Consider the following 27,445-nt stretch of genomic DNA (forward strand, 5'->3'; position numbering starts at 1 on the left):
CATTTGCGTTGGATCCATTGATTGAGCCAATAGATTAAACTCAAAGTGTGTGTGCTTTCTCATATTTCTACAGTGCTGAACCAGCTGGAGGAACTCCTGAGCGACATGAAAGCCGATGTGACCCGGCTGCCAAACATGCTTTCCAGGATCCCTCCGGTGTCGGCTCGCCTGCAGATGTCCGAGCGGAGCATCCTCAGCCGCCTCACCAGCCGAGGGAGTGAGCCGCCACCGCAGCAGGTGAGACAGGACAGGATGGGTAAGAAGTTCAGGCTCAAGAATAAATAGTGGGAAAAATAACTTCTTAACAAGCCACTCCTCTGTTTTACTATCCCACAAATTAAAGTCTTATAAAACTTGTTTTGCTAAGAATTAGTCCCTTTTTTTGGACTGGTTGGACTTGAGTGGTTACAATCTGCAGTCAAGGCGCATTGCTCATCGTAGGGAGGAAACAGACTCATAAAATGTGCTGCAGGCCTGTGCAAGAAATAAAAACTTTGAAGTGTTCTGCGGCACGACTCAGCATCACATTACTCCTTCAAAAACCCGTGGAGACTCAAACGCTCAAATCCCCCGTGGCCAGGCTTCCCCAGGTGTATAAAATAAAAAAGAATCACCTGCACGTTGTTTACTTTCTCCACTTTTTCTCCACGTTTTGGTCCCGAGAGATTCAACAAAGGCTGTATTGTCTCGTTCCTTTCATCTTCTCCTGTTCCAGAGAGCTGGCTGTGTGTTTAATTCTCAGTTATACAAGAGATTATTTCAGCTCAGCAGTGTGATCGCTCATGTGCTCTGTCTGTGCTTTTTTCGGTTGCCATACCAACTCTTTCTGTAACCAGGGAAACAGTCAGCAATACGACTTGCAAACCTTTGTTTTTTTATGTTTGCTTACTTCCCAACCACAGGAAGAAAAGTCTCCTCAATGAGCTCAAAAGGGTTCAAACCTGCATAGTTAATTTGTCATTATTCCGCAAAGGAAAGGTGTAAAGGTGTAAAATCCACACACTCACTGATCACAGCTCCTTGTTTGTTTGTCAGCCTTTCAGTCAGGGTGGGTTCGGCTGCTCTCAGATGTACAGCAGCAGCTTTGGAGGAGGATTCAGAGGACCAGGTGGACAGCCGATGGTCAACTACAGTCAGATGCCTCTGGGGCCCTACGTCAGCGGTGAGAGTCCAGTGTTTCCACTCAAATGATACAGAAACATGTCTTTTAAAAGTAGTGACTAGAAAACTGTTGCTTAAGCATTGTAAAGACATTAATCACTGATATTTTTCTGTTGCTGCCTTGTCACTTAAACAGAGTAGAAGTACACAAGAAGGCATTTCCATTAACTGAACACATGCTCTGTCAAAACAGCATGTGAGCGTCACATATCACGTTGTATCTCATACCAAAGTATAGATACAGTCGGCATCGCGTCACAGTTGGGGGCTGGGCATCCTCGTGGGGGAAACAGTCTTTTCCCATAGTTTGCAACACTGCAAAGATGTGGATTTTTAAAACGCTGATGCTAACACCAACAAGCTATTATGACTGATATAAATGAGTCTTAAACAACTGACAAAGAATGAGACTTGTATAAACTACACAGAACGGGACCAGATATGTTGTAAAACACTGGATGAATGATCCCACTTACAGATAACATTTGGTACCTCCTACCTGATGGTTAATGTCAACACACAGAGCAGCTTCAAAAAGCCTTTTACACTGTTCATTTGCCTTCTATCATTTCAACATTAATACTATCCCTGAAAAAAATCTTACACTGTTTGGATGAGGTGAATATAACATTAAAGTGACTGAAGTGCTAACTACAGACATACACATGTTTGGAATTTATGATCCCACAGGCGACCAAGCTGGTCCTCCCGCCGGATGGCTTGCAGCCACAGTGTTCTCCCCCTCAGCTCTGAACTTTGGTTAGTAAATAAAACTTTAAATTCAGATTTTTTTAGTACATGTATCATGCAGAAGGGCACACATTGTGGCAAGTGGTTGTTTTCCCCTGCAGCGCGAATCGGATGTGAAGTTTTCTGGGATGCCGACTGTATCTATGCTTGCCGTCCATCAAGAAAACACTTCTGTAACATCATGAACACAAGCCACTTTCATTTTTTTATAAAATGAGCGCCTAAATTCTGAAATGTCTTCCTCTGTAGTGTCCTCTAACGGCCCTCCACCTCCCACAAGCCATCTGGACAAGAAGTCACTCGACTCCCTGAGAGACGTGGCCACTCCTGATCTCAAGTCAGGGAAACCTAGTGATGTCATCTGTATTGAAGACTAGATCAGTTCTCAAATGCTGACCTGAGATCAGAAAACCTTTTGGGATGGTACGGATGTACGGATGTACGGATGTACGGATGACAGCTGCCATTTGCTTCTGACTTTAACTCTTCAAAATCAAGCTCTCTGTCTGCGGATAAGATGATTAACTTTTTGATTAATGCAGATGTATCTATCTTAACAATTGCACTTTTATCTTTCAAGGACTCTTTAGAGGTATTTCAGTAGATGTTAGCTTTTTGTGGCAGAGAGAAGAGGATTAGGGGAGAAAATGAAGCAGAGGATTTTTTTTCAGCCCTGCACTACAAGGTGAAACTCAAGGAAGTTGGCCTGACTGAAGGTCTGATGCTCATGACTGGGGCTCATTCTGATCTACGACTGTGTGCTTTGTCGGTGCCGGCTTCTACTTTTTTCATTCTGTGCGCCCCTTTTTGTCATCTTCACTACACTGTGACTGTGCCCATCAGTGAAGAGGAGAGGATAAAGGACAATTTCAGTCACAGTTTGATAGTTTGAGGGCCAATATTGTTCCTTTAAGTGTGTTTTTATCATTCATGTAGTAACCAGTGGATAAATTATTGGTTTGACAGCATCAGATACGATGATCATGTATGCAGTAATGGACACAGTCTGTCTGAATCCTCTAAAGACTGCCACCCGCTGGTCATTTGGAGAAAGTGATCCTGCACCACATGCAGACACATTTGACTGCAGATACCTGAGAGGGCTGGCTTCTTGTACTGTATATATTCAGAGACTGCTGTTTATTTTACCTCACATAGGTCTAATCTTAGTGAAAATATGTACACAAACAATGAAGAAATCAGCGAAGATCAAGCGAAGAAAAAGAAGCTGCAGAAGTGATTTTTAACACATTTCAAGAGAAGACTGAGTATTACTGTGTACGGTACAGTATTTGTGATTCTTACTATATCTGAATGTTAGTAGTGGCTGTAGAGCTTAACCCAGGACCGGTGGGAGTGCACTATAAACGGGAACTCATCTGGTCTACATCCACAGACGGAGCTAACTATGAGCAGCCTGAGTGAAGGGCGGCATTTAACTCCTCTTACTTACATCACAGGGATTTTCCCAGCTCCCTGTCATTGTTAGGACTGAATAAGAACACATGTGCTTTGGGCGCAATCTCACTTTAAGTCTAGTTTTGTCTCAAAATGGCTTTTGTTTGCTTTCTCTTTTATGTTATGCTAAACTAAGTGGTTCATTGGTGCCATTTCAAAAGATGATCTTTGATGCAGTGTTTCCTCAAATGTATCACATTCACATAGCAGCTTTCTTTTCACTGATGTCATGCCGGGAGCACAAATGCTTTAGTAATAACTTTAAGGCCAAATTTCAAACAGGGAATAATTTGTACTTCATAAATAAGAAAATTTAGAAAAAACTTATTTAATTTCCCATGAAGAGCAAAATCTGTAACCTATTTCCATTTTACAGAAACTTATTTACAGCTATTAGCTTTTATCAGCAATGATAGCTAAGATATCTCAGACAAACATGAACCTGAAAAAAAAGGAAAAATGCTTAAAATGTACTTATCAAATGCTAATGCTAGCTTTGAAATGGTTAGCTAATAAAATGCAATTTGAAATGTATTCTGAAATATAAGCACACATCTCCTGCATATTAATTCAAACTTGACAGGAAAACAATTGATATTTAACACAATCAATCCATTGAAGATGACGAACAACTCTGCCTTTTTCAACTGTCTCAGAGGCCAGGTCGTTAACCTTCGCAGACTGTGGTCAATTATATCACATGAGCAAATTATTTCACTCACACGCTTATGTTAGTGTGAGTGTATCTTCCTCTACATCTACTTTTAAATTCAGAAGCTATGAAATTTACACCATCTGTCACATTTCAACTGTAATCTGAAACCTAAGATGCAAAAATCCAACATCAGATCAGCATTTACACTTCCCACTTCAGAGCTTGACATCAGGGAAAAAATGCAGCTGGGTGAATTCTGTGACTTGGTTGTGTTGCAGCCTAAACTTGATTTTGATAACACCTGCTGTACATCAGCTTCCAAGGACCATCATTTAAAAACATCTCAACTCAACTCTTTGGATGACGCCCTTGCTTCTATTTATGTTTGGTTTTCTTAAAGGTGTGTTACTGACTGTTGCTGTACCTGGTGTGAACGAACGTTAGCATGGTATAGCTACACATCTTGTCCAATCCATTTGCTACTAATTGTGCTAAAGTGACTGTCCACTATCTAAAACAATCTTTTTGAAGTGCAGGCTTTCTACATTTCCTTTTTGATGAAGGCTTTGCTTGAATGTTTGGACTAAAAGTGCATTTTGCTTTGAAATGTATTTGTCTTTCTTTATGTTTCTTCCCAAAGGCCAGTGGCATTACTTGTTTGTTTTTATGATTGTTGGTGCCATTGGTGCCGCAAGTATTTGACTTTGTTGGGCTGAAGACTGTGATTGGGCTAATTTGAATTGTACAGCGTTGCTGAGTGTTTTCTTACTCTTTCCCCCATTTCGAGCTAAAACTTCTTTGCGGATAATCAGGATTTGAACAAACCACAAGATGAACCTTGGGGTCCATCATATCAGATGTTGAATCAATGCTATTTTGTTCCACGTTTCACCATGAATTACTTGACCATGATGTGTTTTAGGTTGCTTGACAGATAGAACCTCAGAAACATGTAAATACTTGAAGGATTTTTCAGATGAGTCCATCTCGAACAGATTAATGTATCAATCTGAAAATCGATGAATGTCTGCTGGATGGTGTTGCCATAGAACTGCAGTGTGCACTGTATGTGCTCATCAATCAAAATCATGTCCTTTCCCTTTGGAGTGATGACGGCAAAAACAAAAAAAACTCCAAAAGAAATGCAATCAAACTGAAGTCTGTATGAATGTAACGTCTGTAAGAAAAAAAAGGCTTCAGTCTAATATTATAAATATGTTAACAATGTATGTACATGCTTATTAACATGGCTTCAAAAGCTACCAAAAGACCCTGATAAAAGGCACCTTTGTTGCAGCGAATGCACAGCATGTGAAGCGTTGAGTGTCATGCTTCACTTTGAGGAGGCGGTGTAGTGTATCTAGCATTTACAGACAATGAGCTCCAAGCAGTGTTATGGTTCTGATATTTGTGCTGTATAGCAATTGAATGAACAAGTGAATTGTCATCTTTTTATTTGTATTCTGTGTATTTGTTCAATGTGTTTTAATAAATCTTCTGGACAACAGTAACATCAGTTGAGTGTTTTTACCTTTAAGTCTGAAAAAAGCATGCATATAAATACTTCAATGCTGATTCAAAGCACCTTAGACTTAACTCAAGACACTGACCTCAGTGACTTGACCTCATATGTCGCCTTGGGCTCACTGTGTTGCATATCCTGGCATCTAACGTCACAATCTGCAGCAGGCTGCAATACTCTAAATGTGATTAGAGGCAGAAATAGAGACACTGGAGCAGTCAGCGAGGGATAAAAATAGCAGATTGAACAGAAGCCATTCACAGAGCAGTCAATGACTTGTTGGCACTGAACAGAAACATTAAATCCTGATCATAAACATTTTTGCTCTTTTACCTGCCAAAGCCTTTTTTTATTATCTAAGACTAGACTTCAGTAGAAAAATCAGTATTTTGCTAACCCTGCTCAAGGATCAGCAAGAAGGACAAGCCATCATGTGCAAAGACATTCAACAAATTTACCAATTCTCACCTGAACATTTTATTTTATCCTTGGGTCATGACAAGGCACATGTATGAAGTGAGTCCATTTAAAGGTGCTCACATGGCCTTTAAAGATCATAAATAGCCCTTCAAATGAGACATATGCAACAGTTTAATGTTGAGGAGTTTAGCCTCTGTAACTAAACAATCTTTGGGCTAAGAAGTGTAATTAAAAGGAGATGAATTACATAATTTAACTTCTGCAACTTTGAAGAATGGCACATTTTTTAATCTGCATGTTATTATTTTTTGTAATCATGATACAATGAAAATACTAAATATCATATTTTCAAACCATTAAGCCAAACAAAACATAACTATGAATTCAAATACATATACTTGTATTGATTGGTAATGTTTAATGTTGCAAAGTGCATGTAAGTTAAGGTACAGTTAAGTATTTTCTCTCAAGTCCCATTTTTACTGCAGTGCAAGGTTTTTTGTGTGGATAATTATTCATTTACCAACTGAAACTCCCTAGTTGAAAAAAAAAATAAAAATAAAACGCATTCCTACGGTGTCATACTGTATTCACCCAAAAAAAAAAAATTAAAAAAATCCTCTTGTTTTTACGACTTATCTTTCTCATAAAAACTTTTTTTTTTTTATTTCATGATTTTATGAGATACTATCTTGTACAAAGAGAATAATTTATTTTGATTTTCCTCTTTTTATGAGATAATATCTTGTAAAAGCAGACATTAATTTTAGAATTTTCTGTTTTTATTAGAAAGTATCTCTAACATTTTATTTTTTTGATTTTTGATAGTATAAAAAACAAAATCTGAAAAGTAAAGTAATTCCTGAAAATCTTCGATTGTCATCTGGATGAAGAAACGTGAAACATGTTAGTGTTATCTGAAATACATTAAAAAGCCAACCTGACATGTATTGACCCTGCAGCATCGAGTCATACAGCAGAGCATCATGGGAAATTATATTTTTATGAGATAGTATCCTATAAAAACAGGAATTTTTAAAATAAATGAATTCCTGTTTTTATGTGATAGTTATGTTGTAAAGACATTTTTTAAGTGAATACAATATACCATCATACATTACCAATATAAAAAAAACAACCTTTTTCATAAAAGCTCCACACACCGTGGTCAGTGTCTGTTTTTAATGCCCAACATGTTGTGAGTTGTTGTTTTTCATATGGGCAGCTATCCCTTTACTTTGTATTTCCTGGTCTTCTTTTAAGTCTCCTTTGTGTTACTCAACAAGAATCAGTTCCCACGTTACCTGTTAAAGTCTCAGCCTCTATTGAGAAATTCACCCAGCTGACTCAAGTGCAGCATGAACCGACAAGTTCAGCCCCACACGGAAGTGTTCTCAGGCAGCGTTACCCCTAATTCCTTCTGTTCAGCCCACTTTTCCCTCATAATCTCCCCTGATTGGTACAAACAACTCTCCCTTCGCTTCCCATTGGCTGCACGCTTGATTTTGTCACTCTGCCATTGGCCGGCTGCATGTGAGAGCCCTCACCCTGCTTTGTGCTGCTTGTCTGGGCAGCAGCAGGGGTCTGGGAGAGAGGGGAGGAAACAGAAAAGAAAAAGACAGAATGAGAGTGGAGGGGCTGAGGGGGTGAAAGGACCCGTGTTAAAAAAGAGAGGGACAGAGCAGGGGGGGAGACAGAGGGAGGAACACGACCAGAGGAGCAGAGAGGCTGGGAGAAAAAAGGGAGGGAGTGAAGAGGGTTACCTCATCCAGAGCTGCCAGTGCACACGGTGCAGCAGGAGAAGTTGTGGGAAAGTAAACAGCTCAGGAGAATTCCAATCTGTTTCAACCACTTGCAGCCCTCGCAGGAGACTATAAAGATGACTGAGCTGGAGCCGGCTGCGTGGTAAAAACTGAGAGTTTATGGGAGGATTAAAGGGTCACCAGGGAGTGCCTGAAGCTTCTCGGAGGACACACTACTGAGGACAAGGAGGTGAGAGGCGTTTATGTTTGTTGTCCTGGAAACACTTTCCCCTCTTTCCTTCCTGTCTTCCCTCTCCCCTTTCTTCCTTCCTCTCTCTAAGCTCAGTTAGCATGTTGCAGAGACAGCAGCTTTGTCCACTGATGGAGTGGAGTATGGGGGGTTGGTGGGAGTGCCGGTTTCTGCCTCAGTCGGACAGCTCAACAAGGACAAGGGATGGCTGAAGGAGGAGAGGATGGGAAACAGGAGATACCCGTGTGGCCCTTTTGGCAGAGCACACACCATCATGGACGATTAGACCTGAGCCAGCCGGCTAAAGAAGCGTGAGGCCTTGTTGTGATAGCGGCGGTTCCTGAGACACAGACACCAGGAAGGATGAGGTAGAGATTGGAGGATCATCCTAGAAACACACACCTCTGGCCGGCTGTGCTGCTCCTCCACAGCCTCGGGCTATAAACAGAGATTCCCCGGCCTTAACAGTTCCAGTTTGACGGTTGCTTCCCGGAGTACAAAAGCCCCTCCCAGGATGGATTTCACGCTGCCTCTGTACTCTGAACAGAAAAGAGGGAGGAAAAGGGGTGAGGAGGGCTGAGCTAAGGGACCCCTGACCAAGTAATTTGCATTTTAGGCTGGGGCACTGTTTCTGCCCCATTTGCCGGATGTCCAAGTAACACCCCCCCTGCCAAAGAAACTTCCATGGACTCACTGTATCAGATTTTTTTGTCCTTAGTCACAGCTTAGCTCTTCAATCCGACATTTACAGTCCATGCATGGCCTGAAGCTACCACAAAGACTCCACTATCAATGGGATCTCTTCATTTGCCACACTTTCACCCATTAAAACTTTCCCTCACGCAATCATGTACACATGCAAGACCTTGGTGCTCAAGTACACAATTAGTCATTTGATACTAGTGACACGCCTGCCACATGTACACTAGTGGACTGTATTACACGCTGACTACACTCCTCTGGGAGTGTTAGATAATTAACTACAGGAGGACATACTCAGGGATGTTTTAGAGGATTCTGCTCATCAAGCCGCTAAATCATGACAGCAGAAGCAGGCAAAAACTTTTTATAGCGCTGTAACACAATACTGGGTTGATACCAAGTATAAGTCTGTAACCTTGTCAATAGTTTTGGTTACATTGGGAGAAAAAACTTCCTAAGGTCCAGAATGAAAATGGCTTTCTCTGACCCTGGAGATACTGGGTCAGTCTTTGGTTGAGTCAGCAGCATTAAATTACCGCATAAAGCCCAAACATGGTGGTTGCCATATTGGAAAAACTGACTGGAACTGAGTTCTAGGTAATCTGGAAAACAGCAAATAGAGTTAAAGCCATTGCTTAGCTGCCTGAACAGTCACAACATGTCTGTCTGTCAAGTAAACCATGCTCCCTACAGTTGTGCCAAATAATATCTTAAACTCCAGTAAACTTCACTTTTTTGCCCTAGAAGTAAACGATGAAAAAAGATAGGTCATAAAATCACAGGGATGTGCTTGTTCAGTCAACTAAACAATTTAACAGTTATCGTCATGGTTGCATGTATAACATTTATTTATAGTAGGCTTGTCATGTTGTGACATGCTGCGTCTAAGCTGAAGCGTAACCAACCACAACTATCAAGAGCTATATTTTACTACCATGGTGCCTCTCTCTGATGTAAACAACAAGATGCCATCTCATTGCCTTGCGTGTTATGGCATTTTGTTAATCTAGAAAACAGAGATAAAGCTGCATTTGGGTAAACCGTAAACATGTTTGAGGCTAAAGGAGCTAGCTCTGCTGGTGTTAGCAACACTCAGTGAACCATCTGTTATTCTCCACCAGCACACTCTATGATTTGGTTTTGTAAGATAAGTTGAGCTTCATTTTTATTGTTTTCTAAGAGTTTGCTTTTCTTAAAATAATCATAAAGAAATTAAACCAGGTATTGTGATCCAAACCGTTCATGCACTAAGCTGTAAACTTATTGAATTCTGTGGTGATAGCTGGCATCTGGAAAGAGGCAGTAATAGGATGTCCAGGGCTTCTGGAGCCAGACTCTTAAAGACCCTTTTAAGAAACTTTTTTTGTCTTGGCTCTGCTTTGGTTTAATTTTTAACACCAGTTGCTGCTTGGTCTGGGGAGGTTGGGATCTGGTTAAGATAGAGGCTTCAGTATTTATCTATAATACACTTTAAAGGGTAGGGTCACTTTTTGGTATTAGTTTCACCAATTGTTCTATCACAAATATACTGTTAAGGTGCATCTGAAGTTGCTTTGCCTCAAACTTTATCTCATCAGATAAAATATTTCACATTGTGTTAGAACAATAAGCAGCACATGTCAGATTATTGTGTCTCAGGAAAATATGGAATAGTCCTGTTGGGCATTCTCACTCTTACTGGTTACAATACGAGCTTATTATCACTCTCATCATCTTAAGCTTGAGCTTACAATGCATTGTGGGAGGATCAGATTTTTTTATATATGTAAATCATTCTACAAACTCTCTAATTCAGAAGTATACTTTCATACTTGATACCAGATTTGACTGTCACCTTAAAGGCTCAGCTGCCTTTCTTCTACGCCGAGAGTAAGAGCAGGTTTGATACCTGTTGAACAGCTGATATGACACATATCACAATGACTGATGCCAAAGGCGACAACTGTTTGACTGCTGCACCAAAAACTCTCAGTCACTGTTTACATCAGACGCTTTAGATCTTTGTCACTGCAGATCAAATAGCTCCACTGTATCCCTACTTCCCTGATGTATCTCTTGAAGTCATGAAGTTGTGCACAAGGTAGTTTTCTGCGCACTCAGAGGAAGTTGATACTTCTGTTCAAATATGTCCAATAATTTATCTCTCATTGATGCATTAATCTTTAACTTAATGAGCAATGAGCCAATGAAATTAGGCCCTTTTTGTTGTCTGGCAGATGTCTAATAAACTGTGAAAAAAAAAGTTGGGAGAAAAATGTATCATCTGCCTTCAGATGATCACAATACTCTACCATCCTGTTTGCAGGTTGGTTTAAATGCAAAGTGACAAGGAAGTCTTGGAGATTAGTTGAATTAACTCCTTCACATAAAATAATAAATTCTGTAGCACATTTCACAAGTTTTACCTCAGGACACGTATTAAAAAGAGCAGGTCTAGACGCTTTTGTTTGGCAACACTTGGTAACAGTGGTGAGGAAAGACTTCCCTGCAGTCAGAGACCTGCGACCCAGTAAGAGCCCAAGTATGAGAATATCTGTTATAACATCTTGGGATGGGCTTTTGACCTAAAGACAGAGGTGGGACAAAATACTATTAAGGCAATGCTTTATTGACTTTACTTGTGATACAATTACTTTATCTGTGGTGAAAAGTGAAATATCTTTTAATAATGAATAAGGCTTTCATGACTCTTTGAGGTTGCAGGATATGAATCCTGCACTGTGGGGGCATTAATCAGTCAATCTTGTATAATGAAGTACCATTTTAGGGTAATTTTGCAATTTATTACTTATTACACACTTGCTGTATCATAGTATTATCTCTATAGGGGTGATGTAACAACCCTGGATCACCCATCTCTACCTATAGGTGTTCAAATTGAAAAAAAGGAGATTTACTGGGGCACATCTTTGTTATACTCCAGTCTAATCCAACACTTATATTAGATTCATTATCTAATTATCTAATTATCATTATCACATTATCATTAAAGTTATTTTTGCATTTCTATCACAGCAGTTCACCTTCAGCACCCTGATCTACTAATTCTATCATTTAAAACCCATGTTTTTTCATACCATTACTTTGGTTACTCTAATAAAGAGACACTAACTAGCTGTCTCTACATGAGTTGTTCAGTCCATCTGTATCGAATAAATGATGTCCAAAGTTAATCATTACTATCAAATCTGTAATTTTTGCATTGAGGCTAGAGATAGACAGATACAGATTTTTTGGGGCTGGTACCGATACCGATTATTAGTAGGCAAGGAGGCCGATAACCGATATTTGAAGCCGATATTTATTTGCAGTCAAAGTGAAATTATTATAACTCCAATACTTAACTTCATTCGAATACCTTTAAGCAAATGTTTATTGAACAGCTCCCACGCTCAACAGCATGTCTTATAAAGTTAAATAAAAAAATTATAAATAAATAGCTAAAGTTATCTACAGTAAATAAAGTTTTCCAAAATTTGTATGTAACTGCAATAAAACTGGACAGAATTGAGTTTGTGCTACCTTTCACAGGATTGTAATGCAGTTGAATTAAGTTTCTGTTTGGTTTTACATGACTGATTTTAAATGACCTTCTAGTGCTTCCATAGTGTAGACAGGGAGAAATTCTGTGCAGAGAAGCATCAGAGCCAAAACAACACAGTTTTGAATGGGTTTCAGATCGGATTAAAAAAAGGCTGATACCGATATGTCCCAAAACGCCTAATATCGGCCCCGATAATCGGCCCGGCTGGTAATTGGTCTATCCCTATTTGAGGCCCCTTTAAGTGGTTACCTCATTGACAACAGCTAATGGATGACTATGAAAAAAGAATACATTTATTGATCAGATGACTTATTCTGCTCGGTATATAACCTATTCTAAATTAGCAGTAAGGTGGACTAGATGACTGCACAAGATCAATGGTGGGAAGCTAGATACACACACTACAAGAAAAATCTATTCTGTTTTCAATGTGGCTGGCCTTGTCCAAACAAGGCCTCCAACACACGACATTATCTCTCTGAGTTGCAGGTTTTATTAGTCATTTCAGCTTGGAAAAAGCTGAAAACCCATTCAAGGAAATGACTTTGCTCTGTCTCCCTAGGACACTTCTTTGTAGTATCAGTTTCCAAAGTATTTTCCCTGACACACTAAAGCATTGTGTTCAGTACATTCTTATCTCTGTCCTGTATTTGTTGAATACAGCAACCACACACAAGTCCAGTGCCCCATTGTGCCGTAAGCACACATGGCAGATGGCAGATCCCATTGTGTCCTTGGCTGAAGTGACAGCAGCAGCACATCACTGCTGCTGTGGCTGTGGACTGACGCAAACGGGGCTGCAGAAGCAGAGGGCACATGAAGGCCAGACAGGCTCCTAAATTAATAATGTGTCTTTGTCTTAAAAATGCAAAACTTGGAGGAAGGTGAGAAGAGACAATTTCAAATATGCAGAGAAATCCCTCTTATTATGTTGTGTATACTGATATCATATTCTGCATGGCCTTTGGCAGAAAGTGAAATTTTAAGAATTCATAGTGGTCATAATGTATAATGCAGCAAGTTTGGCTACTTGGATGTTTGAACATTTTTGTGAAAGCAAAAGCTTGAATCCAAGAATTTTTGAGAACCTTCCCACTCATATTTGAATGCCTCTTTCCAGCCGAAGAAAAGCTAATCTAATCTGTTCCTTAGGGGCTGTTCTCTCTTCTTAAATTAGCAGGGTCCCATTTGTATCTCTTGATAGGAAGTCCTCCAGGAAGCCGGAGGAGGAAAGAGCGCTTGAGGCAGAACCAACGTCTCCGCCTGGCACTGTTTGTTGTTGTCAGTGGTCGACTGGTCTCTTGTTGTCTGCTGAGTGTTTGTGTGCCGTTTTCTGTTCAGGAAAAGCCTTGAGAACTCTTAGTGACTTTCTGTTCGATCCTCAAATGGTGTTTATTCAGTCGTCACCAGCTGCTGCTCTTTGCCATTGTCTATTGATACACCCAAGAGCAACTGACCAATGGCTGTAAAGGCTGTCACTGCACTCTGTAAATCAGTGGCTTGAACAAAATACGCAGCCAAAATCTCTGCTGAAAGCTTTCGTAACATGTGAGGAAACTCCTGCTTCCTTGTGTTTTAACTCTGCGATTTATTTTTAGTTTTATAAGTGGATTACATATCCTTACTGATTTCCAAAAGTATCTCTCTCATGGAACACACATCCATCAGGAATGAATCAAATATGAAGTAAGTAAACAAAGAGTTCACCGTTTTAAATAAAAGGACAGAAGTTTGGGGAAACTTCCCTCAAATATGTTTTCACAAACTGAGGTGTTAAAAGAGACTCACACTGCAAATGTGTGTCCTTTTGTACCTTAGATCACCTATGAAAATGCAAAAAAAGCCTCACTTTTCAGTGCAAAGCATCGCTCTCCTCATTACCACATTTGGTACACGTTTTTGGAGCTCTATGTAGGTCAGGGACAGGGTGTGTAGGAGTTGGTTTCATCTCTATTCCGTGATGTATCTTCTTTTCCCCTCAAGAATAGCTTTCACACAGCTCCACTCCGGGGGCTCTTTATTTTTCTAAGCCTGAGTCTGTTTGATGGCTTGTCCAAATGCTTTCCTTCAAAGACACTTGCTTTGAATACCTGTCATTTCGATTCTGAGGAGGGCCCTTTTTAAAGTGAGAAACTTTGGATTTCTCTTTAAACATTGATGTAAGGAAATTGAACTTTTACTCGCTGCTCGAGTCTACTTGGCTGGTTTTAATAATGTGAAAATACTGATTCCCTAAAACCACAAGGCACTCCACTAGCTTGATGCCTTTCATTTCATTATACTATTGAGAAGAAGTTTTTAATCCATGAAGCTAAAGTGGCGATAGCTTTCAATTACATCCCTCCAACAGTGCTTACAATTAATTTATGGTATTGTTAAGAATATGCTGCTTTCCTTTGACAAAATCTTCTAATTCCCCTCTTCGTTTTATGAGTTATACTCAAGTCTTCAAAGTTGTGGCCCAAATGACCTGTGAGCTAATCAGAGCTGCAGTGACGAATAAAGAAACAATGCTTTCTTAGGCTGAAGAGAAGTCTTTCCCTCCACAAAAGAGTCATTGTTTATTGGACCAATGCGTGGGCCGACTGCAGAAACTGTGTTTGGTACAGAGGAGGCCACTGGGTCCAAAGGCTGTGGTGGTATATCATACTCGTAAACAGTCAGAGGCTGATGTATAATTTAAAGTTTGCTCAAAGGAATAGTTTAAAGTAAGGTTCCCTTTCTCGATCTGAACACAATAAAAAAATTGTCTGGTTTTCCTCTAAAGCACACAGAAATTCTTTACTTTCAACCTTAATTCACATAACAGTCACTTTAACAAGCTTGTATTTGCCATCTCTCCCATAAACCAAACAGCTGCCAAAATAACACTGGAATCCCTAGAGTCAGAAAAGGTTGCGTCAAAGAAAAAAAAGACATAAATGAAATGTTTCTTTAGCAATATTTCTGACATAATAATTGATTCACATCTTGCAGATTTTTTTTAGGAGTGTTTATTTCTCAGAATACACTGCAAAAAAGTAAATCTTATAAAGTGTTTCTGTCTTATTTTCAGTAGAAAATGTCTTTTCAGACTTAATTTGAGCCATATTCACCTGACCAGTCCATAGGCGAGATAAGTTCAAGTTGTTTAAAGACAAAAATGAGGTCTGAATTGCTTGTAGCAACTAAACAAAATCTACCAATGGAACAAGAGAAAAGTTACTTGTATTAGAGACATTATTCTTGTTTCAAGCAAATTTTCGAGCAATTTTTAAAGATTTTTTTCTGGACTGTTAAGTTGAATACTGCTCATATCAAGCCTAATAAGACTATTTTACTTAAAATTAGACAAAAATACTTGATAGTATTTCAGTTTTTTGCAGTGTAGGATGGTTTAAATCAGTTATGTAAGGGCAAAAATACCATAACTGACAGCTCTGCTAACAAGTTAGACTCCCGTGTTGCTGGGTTGACATAAACAGTAAAACACAAGTCACTTAACTTTCTTTAACAGTGAGTGTCTGCTAAATACTGACACGACAATCTGTTTCTGCTGCAGGCTGCTAAGACTTTGGGGATTTAAAGTTTGCCTGAGGGACTGCGAATTAAACATGTTACAGCCTGGTTCAAAAATGATTTTGGTCTGATTCGTAAGCTTAGTTCTTCATTTGCAGACACTGATCTCAAAATCATTTTTTTACCTGCCATATGAGGGTACTTTGGCATCATTTATGTATGATGGGAAGAGGTAAAGATGCAGTGTCAATCTTTAAAGTCAATGCTTGAGCCAGTTGTTTAAAACAAAGGCTGTGCTGACTGTCATTTGCTGCAGGTGATGTGTTGAATATTAATGTGAAATGCACAAAACTCTTTTCGAAAGCGTCCAAACTATCCTGTAAGCACTGCATGAGTTAATTCAGCATTCTGGGTCATTACTATTCCAAAACCACAGTGCCAAAAAGACATCATGTCCAAACTCAGCCGTCAGCAGTAAAAGATAACGAGGGCCATAACTGACATCATGACATCCCTTGTATCCAGGTTACACAATAAGTGCTGACAATGAGTTTTACAATCCACCAGCAGAGGCTTTTTCTCAGTGCTGTTCCCCCACACAACCGGCCCGTGTTCAGCCGCCTCCACTCAATGCTCTCATTTTCCCAAAGGAGCCCGACAAAAAGCCCAATCAGACCCCAAGAATGTTCCAGCATTGGAAGCAGTTCTGTGCTCATCAAAATGCAAAGCAGATGCTGCATGGGCTCCGGAGTGGCACACTAACATGTATAGTGACAGAGTCACACAAAATTTTCTCTTTGTGAAATCAGGAAAAAGACTGTTCCGCGGCACTTTAATACCTTGAGGGGACGTGTTTCATGGAAAATTTACATTTTATTTCAAAATATGCTCAGAGCAAATCTGGCTTCCATGAGTACAGCTGTCGATTTTGCATCCAGCTTTTAGTTAAGAAGTATCATGAGACTGAAACTATTCCCCAATAAAGTGCATGTTTGCAAATACTGAACTATTTACAGTCTGTTCATTTCTAATTAGTCTCTAATAATGTTTTCTCATCTGCCAAACTTAATATGTCTCTTTTGATAAGACAAAGATGAACAAGGCTCTCAGACAGTTGAGCTCTGAAGTGTTAGGCACATGTTTTCATCAGCGGGTGTGTGGATATCTTAATTAATCTGCCACTAAGCCTCAATTAACAGTCTTTCTCTTGGCCATATGTCATGTTTATTTCGAGGATTATTCTCTGTTTGTACAGCTCTGTAGCTGAAATAAATTAAACAGATGAAAGTTCATTTTGAGCTACATTTATCTCATTTCAAACTATTCAAAAAGTTTCTAAATTGGGTGATTTTATGTACTGCAAGAAAAAAAATACTTTCATGCCTTCTCTAGTAGATATTCTTTCAAGATTTTCAGTCCAAATTATTGGTGTAAACACAGAGAAACAACTGTCAATGTTATTTAGTACAACACTGATCTTTATCTCAGAGGTATTTTTAATGCAGCTGATTTCATTAAGCAGCTTTGGTTTGTTTATAAAGAGCAGAGCACATTCCAACCAGAGTCCATTAACCTATTTTGCTCTTTTTGAAGAATTTTTATCACACAAAAAGTACAATTTAAATGGCACTTAAAGTTAAAAGTAATATTTCACGAGTTCGTACAAAGTGCAGCTTGTTGGACTGAAAACTGAATCTAGTTACAACCTGATGAGAAACCCTGTTTTCTGTGCTTTGATTTGAAGTGATGCACTATTTGAAGGGTTGCTGGTCCCTAAAGGCAGAAAAAAAACATATTAAACAAGCTTCATTATTCAGAGACTCTAAGATTATATCCAACTGGGTACTAATCATTAAAACTGTATCCTTCTAATAACCAAAAGCCTGTATTCATCATGTGTTAATGATCCTTTTTCCTCTCTTAAGTGTCAGTTTATGATTAAATGTTGGAAGTACAAATTCTAACAAACTACTTACACTTGAATTCAATCTCTCTGTTGTAGGGATTATGTCTACTGTGATGTCTCAGCAACCGCCGAAGGAGGATGAGGAGGAAGAAGATGAGGAGCAAGGAGAAGCGTTTTCATTCGATGACACTACAGATGAGGAGAAAAACAAGGAGGACAGTAAAGGGATTAGCTCTGACGCTGCTGGATCAGACTCTTCAAAACACAAGGCATCAGACAGTTCAACACAAAAAGGCACAGATGGTAAAGAACTTCTGGAAACATCGCCCTCTTCTGGACAGGAGGGGAACCCCAGCAAGGATGCAACTGCAAATTCTTCTGGAGGTACTATATATTTATTTATTTTATTATCAAATTCTCATGCTGTTAATCTCTTTATCTATCTATTTTTTTCCTTTTATTTCATTGATGCATATTTTTTTAGCCCTCCCTTTTTTCTTTATGCTTTTCAGCTTTGCTAAATATTCAACTCCCACAATGGCTGTTTAGCCCTTTTGTGTTACATGTTTATCTTGTCCTCCTACTTACTCTCTGCCATGCTTTCATCTGTCAAAGCACTGATATGATTTAAACAGGTTGAGAACATTAAAATTGTGATGCTCCCGTTTCTCTCAAGTAAAACCTGTTAAGAAACAAGTAAAAAGAGCTTATTAGCTTCATAATTTGCTTTTGAGTAGTTACCAGTAAATGCTTATTTACCATGCCTTCATAATCTGAAAAAAGCAGGGCTTTGTTTGTAATAACTGTACAGTTGTTTCCCCTCAATTTATCTAGTAATCTAAACACGATATAAAACTACCACACTCATCAAAAGGACAAATAACCGAAAGGAGGATTTTGACAGCTGTCAGATATTCAGCACAGGCTACTAGCTTCATTAGATACTGACAGTTAACGGCTAGCTCACTCAGAAAAGGGCAACCTTATTATCATTTTAGTGGTTATTCATCCGATCGACAATTATAGACGTTACAGCGTTCAAAGCATAGGTTAAAGACTTACCGATTAGTATTTCCTCCTGATCCCACAGGTGTTCTCTTAAGAAACGTTAAACTACCGGATATGCGCTCCAGATTCGCACATGCGCAGTACTCCGTGAGCTCGACACGCACTGGCCATGCAACCTGTGAAGGCAACCTTGCTTGATCTGGGACTCTGAAAACGCGCTTTTTTAAATCAAGACAACGAGCTTGACAGCTGTATGTTAGACCACCAGTCTCTGGAAATTCAGTCCAGCAATCATTCAGCAGGTTTAACTACAAAGGGAAAGATAGGATTCGCGTTGTGGCAGCATAACAGTTATTGAGAAGAAGCAGAGGTAAGCCTTCACAGTGTTAAGATTTCCCCTAAGACAGTACATAAAACTTTTAAAAAGTTAGTTTTCATTATGCAATTCTGTTCAGACTCCCTGATGCTGGTTACAACAGGTACAGTTTGAAATACTGTGATCAGTTTCAGCTTTTGAGCCCCTTATGCTAAATAGTAGCTACTTTCAATTTGAGATCATGGATACACCTGATCCTGTTTTGCTGCAGCAGAGATGCCCAATCAGCAATGACATCTACTTTGAATTTTAAGATATAACAAAATACATTTTATTACATAAAAAGTAACCAGTAGTCATAGCTTTGGTGTTTTATTTTCTCTATTCTTAACGGATTCCCATTAGCTTTCACAAAGTGGTTGCCAGTCTCCCAGAGGTAGAATATAACTCCCCTTTGAACAGAGGTTAAGACTTGTTGTCTGATAATACCTGATGTCAGAAACTGAATTAAACAAATTATTTTTTCACCACTGAAACTGATGGTCTGGGCTTTTACATTTGCTCAGACTTCACTTCTATGATGTTTTTGAAATAAAACACTGTGGTTGAAATAGCTGCTCTCTCAACAAAGCCCACATCCCTCATTCACCTACTGTAATTTGTTTTTAACTTGTTACATGGTAAAACATTACACTTCCACCTACATAGTCCCTGTACAGTAATCTGCCTTTGATAAACCTCCTTTTAGCTGCAAATTGTCTGTTTCCTCTTGAGTTAATATAATCTGATCAGTTTCCCAAAGCCCCTTGCTGTGCGAGTGACTTCAGCCACTTGTATGTTGTTTAAATCTCCTCTTAACAGGATTTAATTACTGCCTCAAGCAGACAGACATAAGAGAGCAGAGTTAACTTTCCATTTAATTGGATGAAGTTATGTAGATGTAAGTATGATATATTTACTACCTGGCTAACATTGCCAAACAGACACTGGTAATTACACGCCCAGATAAAGAGGAGGATTTAGGTATTGGAGAGGGTCTGTGGGACAAAATGAAGTGATTAGTACTTAATTAAAAGCTGTTCTATCAAGTCTGTGTGTGGTAATCTGCTAAGTGGGCTGAGGATATGTGTAGGGGAATTCTAGGTGTTGATAAAAGTGTGCAGAGGAGGTCTGTTATGTAATGGTGGGCTGGGAGCAGATGAGATACAGAATCCTCCCAAGCCAGATGACTTATTTACTAGGTGGAAATCGATGTTGGCATTCGCTCAACACAAACTTCCTTGACTTTATTTGCTGTAAAAATAAATTGCAACTATTAAAACTAGCTATTGGGTGTGGAAACTTTACATTGCAATGATTTTACTGATAAAGACAAAGATTTGGGGATTATTTGCAGACAGAATAGCCCCAAAATTCTCAGACAGGGGCGTAGCTACAATTAGGCAAGCACAGGCAGTTGCCTGGGGCCCCAAGATTCCCAGGGGCCCCCAAAGCATCCCTTAAAAACTGATTTATGAAGTTCTCTTCAAATGAAAGCATTTCTTTTTTCTAAATCTTACTTCACATGCTTCAAAATACAACAAAAGGCTTCATTTTTAATGACTGTGGGTACTCCCCCTCCCTTCTTATTCAATGAGCTATTCCATGTTACAACACATCTGAAAATTTGATTCAGGAAGAAAGTGGTAAAAAACACTTTTTTCTCCATTTTTTTTCTTATTTACTACCAAGTCAGAAATAAAAATAATGTTGCTCTAAGATCCGAGATAAACATATAAGACTTTTAGGATTTTAAGGACTTTATCTTGCCCAGGAAATAGGATAATTTTCTCAAAATCAAACTTTTTGAGTTGGTGATAAACATTACTGTACAAAATCTCTTTTTTGGATAGATAACTCACTGGACAGGGGGTAAAATAAAAATACATTAACTTTAAAATGATATTACCAAAAGTATGGTAACTGTAAATATCACCTCTTTCTGTAGATTTTTTTCCCCCAGTTTTATGTTGTGCTTGATATTTACATATTTTTCTTTGCTAATTTTTTTTTTTCAATATTGACCTATTGTAATGTTTTTCACTTCATACTTTCTTGTTTCTGTTACTCTGTAAATTTCCCACTGTGGGACAAATAAGCTGTCAATTGACCATAAAAGATTTCAAATCAGGACAAAGTGGACTAAATTATGTATTCACTTTTTTCAAAATCAAACTAAAGTACAGAACTTGAGGAAATGCATTTAGTTGCATTAAGTTACCATATACAAGATTAGCACTGTCTCATGCCTTGATTGAGACAGTGGACCCAGGGAAGGCCAGTTTAGCTCTGAGGAAGATGAGTTACAAGGACATGGAGGGCCCCATTGACTGGGTTTGCCTTGGGCCCCCAAATGACTTAATACGCCCCTGTTCTCAGAACATGAATTTGTCATTGTTTCCCACTCCATGACTGTGGCCTCAATATCTGTGGATTGTGGACTTAGTATTTTACTTTACTTTATACTTTATTCCAGATAAATACATTTATAGCAAACCAACAAATAATGTATGAAAAAAAAAATAAAAAGGAAAACACAGTGCATATATCATATAAGTAATCTCTAGCTTTAAAAAACAGATGCTTGCAGTTTTATAATATAAAGAAGACCATTTGATTGAAGGAAAAAGTCACTGGAATAATGGGAACATAAAGACTCACGAGACTTGGAAACCTTTCTTGGAATAAACTTTAATTTGTTTCTGATGGTGATTTTTTTCATATTTCAAAGAACTTCAAAAACATTAAGGAAGATAAAATACATTGTTACAATAAGCTTGCATTCCCCGAAAATGTTTTCTTAAAAACCTGAAAGAATCACATTCATTTTTTGAATATGACTCCTTTGTTTTGGAGTAGTTTGTCTCATGGTTGCTGTTTTTCCTCTTTTTGTCAGATGTCCCAGCCAGTGAGTCACCCTGTGGGTAAGTCGCCTCTCATTCTTACCTCAGTATGGAGAGTATTACTAAAAGGGTGGATGTTAATTTAATACCACAACCACATCTGTTTAATGTCACCATTTCTTTGGTATTGTCATGCTTGTACTTGATCCAAGCACGCCCCCTGCAGTGGTGTCATTATATGTTACGCAACATCTACTTGGACTACACCTAAACTCCAGATGGCATTGATCTATTCATGATGATGCATACAACAGAAACCAAGCAGCCTTGCTTATAATCTCTATCAGGCTTTTTTTGGATGAATGAAGCAGTTTTCTGCTTCTTTTTTTTGTTGTTGTTCATCTAGAACAAGGAGTTGTTCAAGGAGTGATTAATTTATGTCCAGGGTTAGGTTTTCTGAATTCCAGCACAACAGAAGATTGTGCTGCTTTTTAGGAATGAACATTTCAAGCTAAAATTTTGATTGACAGTCGCTGGCACTGCTGTGTGATGCAGCTACTCTTCTTCTTCTCCTGTTATGTAATGTGGTTTGCAAATAGTTTAGGGTGCACTACAGCCACTGTCTGGCAGGAATACCGTTTAGCAGATGATACAGATGAAAAGGGGGATTTTTTTAAAATAAGGTATAGTTCAAAATAAAAAGTCAATCTTTTTTTTAAAGTAATGAATACTTGTAGCAGGCTGCACGGTGGCGCAACGGTTAGTGCTGCAGCCTCACACAGGGGTGGGTTCCAAATAAGGTACTTTCATAGGTACTGACCAAATAAGATAAAAAAGTTTGACAGTCAGTGAAAGTCTTATTACAATGCTCTTTGTCTCTGTTTCCAACAGATTAAGCCACAAGCTTAACCCTGAAAAGATAGCGTTATCTCATAACCAGGGCTGGTTTTATATTTCTAACTGTAGGGTACATTAAAAAAAAATCAGGTTACCCATACACACCTCAAAAGAAACACTCTGGTTCATCTTCATTGCATAGCAAAGACAGATAAGTAAGAAAATTTTTATGCTCGGCTCAAAACACTGGCGCTTTAAGATTTAACATTTCTGTTTCTTTTAAGACAACTATAGATCATATTTTACTGCGAACAGTTTAACTTTTTATTGCAAGAAGAAGACAGGTGTAATTAAGAACATTGATGTCTTGATTCATTTAATGGTTCCTTTGAGCCATAACAGTGGCATAAATAAATTGACAATAAAAAAATGGGACACCAGCTGAGTGCAGGCGTCACAACTTTTATTAATTGTGTTTGTGCTTTTCCTGCTGTGACAATCACAAGTGTCTACATTAAATTATTCTGGAGGAAAATAGTCATAATATAAACAGCTAACTGTGAAATGTGTATATGAGTTTATCGGTGGGGACATCTGCCTCTGTTTAGATTTCCTCTCCATTGTTTTTTTAATGTTTTGAGGTGCACAAATGGCAGCTAATTCATCTCCTCTGTTTGTGGAGCTGGCACAAACCTTTGGAGCATCCATAGAGGTGGACTTCTTATGCGCTGTGTATGAAGATAGGTGGTTCAAAGGCTACACAATTCTACATTTTCCAATTTTATTTTATTTTATTTTATTTTATTCTTATTTATTTTATTTTATTTTATTTTATTTTATTTTATTTTATTTTATTTTATTTTATGTTATTTAATTTAATTTAATTTAATTTAATTTAATTTTATTCTAATTTATTTTATTTTATTTTATTTTATTTTATTTTATTTTATTTTATTCATTTTAATTTATTAATTAATTTATTTTGTTGACTTGGATCACAATAATAGTACATACCTTTCCATAAACTGACTCTCTGGCATCCAAGCACAGCAATTTCACTGATTATAAAGTAAATAATCCAATAAGCACAGTAGGGTGCTAACAATTATCCACTCAGCTCCACAGGTAGAACTCATGTCAAGCTGTGTGCAAGATAAAGGAGCAGTGATAACAAACATAGTGACTGTTAAGAGGGGTAACAGTATCTTATTTGGCTGACACATCTTCCTCATGCTATTGAGATTTCATTTAGTTCATGCTCAGCTTTCTACAGTCTAAAACTCTTGTAGAGAAAACTAGATCTTTGTCGTGATTATGCATAAACATCCGCTCGTATTTGGATTCAGGTGCGTTGGAGGCGCCATTTGAGGGGAACTGTGTTTTGTCTGGTGAAAGTCATGGGAACAACACTGTAAATTTAGAACTTAGGAAAGACAACTCCTTCCAGATGTTAACATCCAAATCCAGCTGTAAACTCCCGGCTTTATTACTGTTGGTGTGAAATGAGCTGTCGTCTAGATACACATACCTGGTTTACTAGGTGTAGAAATGAAACGAAGCCAGCCCTTGTGTACACAGACAGCATCTTTCATATAATCGAGACGATCGTTTGCTTCAAGGCCTCAGCACAGTAAAGGATAATGTGATAGTTTATTGATTCCTCTAAAGGCGACTGTCTTTTTCCCGTGCTCCCCCTCCGCGGGGAGGTCGCCAGTCAAAGTCACCTACAGAGCAGCAGCCCTGCAGCTGACAGACAGGCTCAGACAGAGTTTTTCCAAAGGACGCTTTAGCTAGCTGTCTGTGCGTGTGAAACAAAGAGCTCTGACAGCTATCTCACATTATGCCTCAGGTAATCAGAATCTCATCAGTCAGGATCAAACAGAACTAAATGAACGGTGAAGTATGGTTTGGAGCTGTAGAGCTTTTACAGTCTTCATACAGGAGAGATTTATTAACACCTGAGATGCTTCAGCAGCTTCAACTAAAGTGAATGATACCAGGGTAATTCATAGTTTATCTTCATATACTCTTCAACTGTATGCATTGTTTCCCCGTTTATTTGACATTATGAGCCATACAGTTAAGCTGCAACAGTTTCTGGATGATTTGTTAGGACGTTTTAAGTATTAAAAGATTGGTTTATAATTTAATTTTTCATTTTTCAAGTCTCAAAGGTAATTATGTCTCAAAATAAGGGATAAGAAATTACCAGAGAGTCTAAGAACAGCCAATCTTAAGTGGGAAGTAAACAACTTCAGTATATCTGAAGTACTTTGTAAGCTGGACATGAAGCAGAATAAAGCAGAATACTTTTTTTTTTCTTTTTCGAGGACAGTTGCTTTCACATTTCAGACCTTTGTCTTTTTGAAGGTCCTATTATTGTATGACAGGACAGCTGAAGTGGTTACAGGAAGTGTTGGGAGGAAAGAGTGGAAAATGACATCCAGCAAAGGACCCAGGTTGAAACCGAAACCCATCAAACCAAAGTGAGATGAGGACAAATGATTTAACCTCGGATCCAGGCGTGTACCTCAGATCTTTGCTTTTAACAGTTTCAACTTGTTGCTGGATTTAAGTTGACTGATGTGTGGAAATTAAGAGTTAGAAAAGCTGGCTTCTCAACAGCATGGCTCACAGAGAGACTCAAAGAAAGCTTGACTGTGAATGTGATACTGGCTAAACCAATAGCTCTATTGTTCTAAAGCCGACTAACACTTTATGGATAAACAGAATTATGGTAGAAAAAAAATGAATCAATACATTTTAAATGACAACAAATATAAAAAGTAATAAAATTATATATACATATATTTTTAATTTTAGATTAATTTAGGATGGAAGAAGGTTATTTTAAAAGCTCATGGGAGCCTTTAGGATTTTTTTCAAAATGACTTTATTTACATTTATAATCTACCAATAAATAAAAAAAATAATAAAAAAACCAAATAAAATAAAATAAAATAAAATAAAAAAATTAGTAGCAACAAGCCTTTAGGTGATTTTTTGAATTGACTTCATTAATATTCACAATATGCCAATAAGTAAGTCAATAAATGCATAAATAAATAGATGAAATAAAATGAAAAATAAGTAGCAACAAAACAAAGCATTCTTTCATTTATTTAACAAAAAAAACACTATTTGTTTTGTGATGATAGGAGTCAAAATTCCAAATTGTTTAGTTATAATTAGGAGGTAGAGATTTGAAATTTAGGGATAATAAGTTAAAGTAATCTGATAAAACGGCACTGTTTATTGAAGGAAGGGCTAAGCCAGGTATATGGGGGTGGGAGATGGGGGTTATGAGATAAAGATGAACTGTTAATTTCAGAAATAAAATTAAAAATATGAGATATTAGAAGAGATAATTAGAAGATTTTGAGTTATGGTAAGAGATAAGCAGTTGTAACTTTGAGATTAGCAAACAAAAACTTGAAGGTTTTAGTCTTTGTTTTAAGAGACAGTGTTAAAATGAAAGAAGGAAAGTTAAAAAATATGATAGAGTGATGAATTATAAGATAAAAAATGAATTTGATAACCAAAAATTGAAATTGTAAGTCAGTTGATTGTTTTATAACTTTTCGTCTCCATTCTATCCAAACTGGCTTTTTCCAACTTGTTTGTAAAACAACTGTGGACAGAGTATCTCTCCTCCAGCCTCCCACTGTGCAGACACCCAGCTTTTAATGAGCCCCTACCTGTGCTTCAGCTGTAGGAAGTGTGCTCAGAAACCTTTACCAACAGAGGACTTCAGCATTGGGATTCCTGTGGACTTTCCTGTGCTGAAAAGAGCCGCCTGTATTTGTGCACTGAATTGTGTCTGTGTGCGTGAATGCCCCTGAATGTGTGTGCTTCTGTGCATGTTTGTGTGCAGTCGAGTCACAGTGAGGTCTTGGCAATTTCTCATGCAGTGAGATTTCTGCTGAGTGCACATTTCCACTTCACTTCAGTCAATAGTGTGCCTTTTAAAGAAGAGCTATCAATGGCACTTTCCACCATCAAGGTGTTAAAAATGTCAGCACATCCACCAGATCTGTCAGCACTTTTACAATAATGTTACACCAAAATTACTATAAGATTGTTATTGTAGAAAGCTAAGTTTCTCTTTAAGCTGCAATGACAGAGAATAAGCTTGTCACAGCTATTAGACTCAATACAGCCTTCCTCTTCAATGTTTTTTTTATGTGTGCCACAGTGTTTAATGCCAGAATTTACTTCTGCGTTTACTTTTTACCTCTTGATGGATTGTTTTCATTAAAAGCCAAACAAAAGCCTCGGCAATGAAAAGAAAGCCTCCATGGCAACGTGGCTTGTATGTGTTTGTTTTGCACGCAGAGCACTAACCTTTGAGAATAAAACTTTAAATGTTGAGTTTGAGTTCACCTTTTTATCCTGTTGCTGTCTTGCAGAAAGGGAAAAACTCGTAGTTGCTTGTAAATGTTGGACCTCTTCACCTTTGAAAACTCACCTGAGCGAGCTAAGCTAGGTTTTCAAAAGAAAAGGTGATACTTTGGGGATATTTAAGGAACAAATATAACAAAAAACACATAAACCAACTAGTTTTGAGCTCCTAATTGCTGTCTCTGGATGTACAGAAGACCTCTGGGCACTGTGACTGCATTCATCTTGGCACTGGTTCAACGTAAGGAAAGGGAAGTTATTTATGGAGGAGATTTATGACCTGAGGTCTAGTAGAACTCCATCAGTATGGTTGGCACAATGCTGCAGATATAAAGATGCTCGAGAGAAACCAGAGGGCAAAACAAGTCGAGCTCTGGCAGGTAGAAGTGCCCT

At 38.3% G+C, this 27,445-nt stretch overlaps 2 protein-coding genes and 1 long non-coding RNA gene across 8 annotated transcripts in view; 2 read left to right on the forward strand and 1 right to left on the reverse strand.

Moving 5' to 3' along the window:
- Positions 1 to 2,345, forward strand: part of chd5 (chromodomain helicase DNA binding protein 5) — a 61,598-nt gene extending 59,253 nt beyond the window's left edge. For 3 of the 5 annotated variants that reach the window (XM_074663641.1, XM_074663550.1, XM_074663467.1), the window contains exons 38-41: positions 74 to 237; positions 1,036 to 1,162; positions 1,852 to 1,920; positions 2,161 to 2,345. In XM_074663641.1, coding sequence (XP_074519742.1) covers positions 74 to 237; positions 1,036 to 1,162; positions 1,852 to 1,920; positions 2,161 to 2,288 — 488 coding nt within the window. In that variant the 3' untranslated portion in view covers positions 2,289 to 2,345. The remainder of the gene's footprint in view (positions 1 to 73; positions 238 to 1,035; positions 1,163 to 1,851; positions 1,921 to 2,160) is intronic. The other 2 variants (XM_074663797.1, XM_074663722.1) reach the window with 1 other exon arrangement.
- Positions 2,346 to 7,309: 4,964 nt separating this feature from the next.
- The window catches only part of arhgef10la (Rho guanine nucleotide exchange factor (GEF) 10-like a), a 212,532-nt gene continuing 192,396 nt past the window's right edge, over positions 7,310 to 27,445 (forward strand). For both annotated transcript variants that reach the window (XM_074665406.1, XM_074665415.1), the window contains exons 1-3: positions 7,310 to 7,958; positions 17,705 to 17,992; positions 21,868 to 21,895. In XM_074665406.1, coding sequence (XP_074521507.1) covers positions 17,710 to 17,992; positions 21,868 to 21,895 — 311 coding nt within the window. In that variant the 5' untranslated portion in view covers positions 7,310 to 7,958; positions 17,705 to 17,709. The remainder of the gene's footprint in view (positions 7,959 to 17,704; positions 17,993 to 21,867; positions 21,896 to 27,445) is intronic.
- On the reverse strand, positions 8,419 to 18,749 carry LOC141787142 (uncharacterized). The gene is made up of 3 exons (XR_012598038.1): positions 18,671 to 18,749; positions 17,679 to 17,797; positions 8,419 to 8,497 (listed from the first exon to the last, which is right to left on the reverse strand). It is a non-coding gene; the product is annotated as an uncharacterized LOC141787142 (long non-coding RNA).

This window comes from Halichoeres trimaculatus, unplaced genomic scaffold (genome assembly GCF_033239565.1).
Source record: "Halichoeres trimaculatus isolate MK-OKI-2021-1 unplaced genomic scaffold, fHalTri1.1 fHalTri1_scaffold_1, whole genome shotgun sequence".
Classification (NCBI taxonomy): Eukaryota; Metazoa; Chordata; class Actinopteri; order Labriformes; family Labridae; genus Halichoeres; species Halichoeres trimaculatus.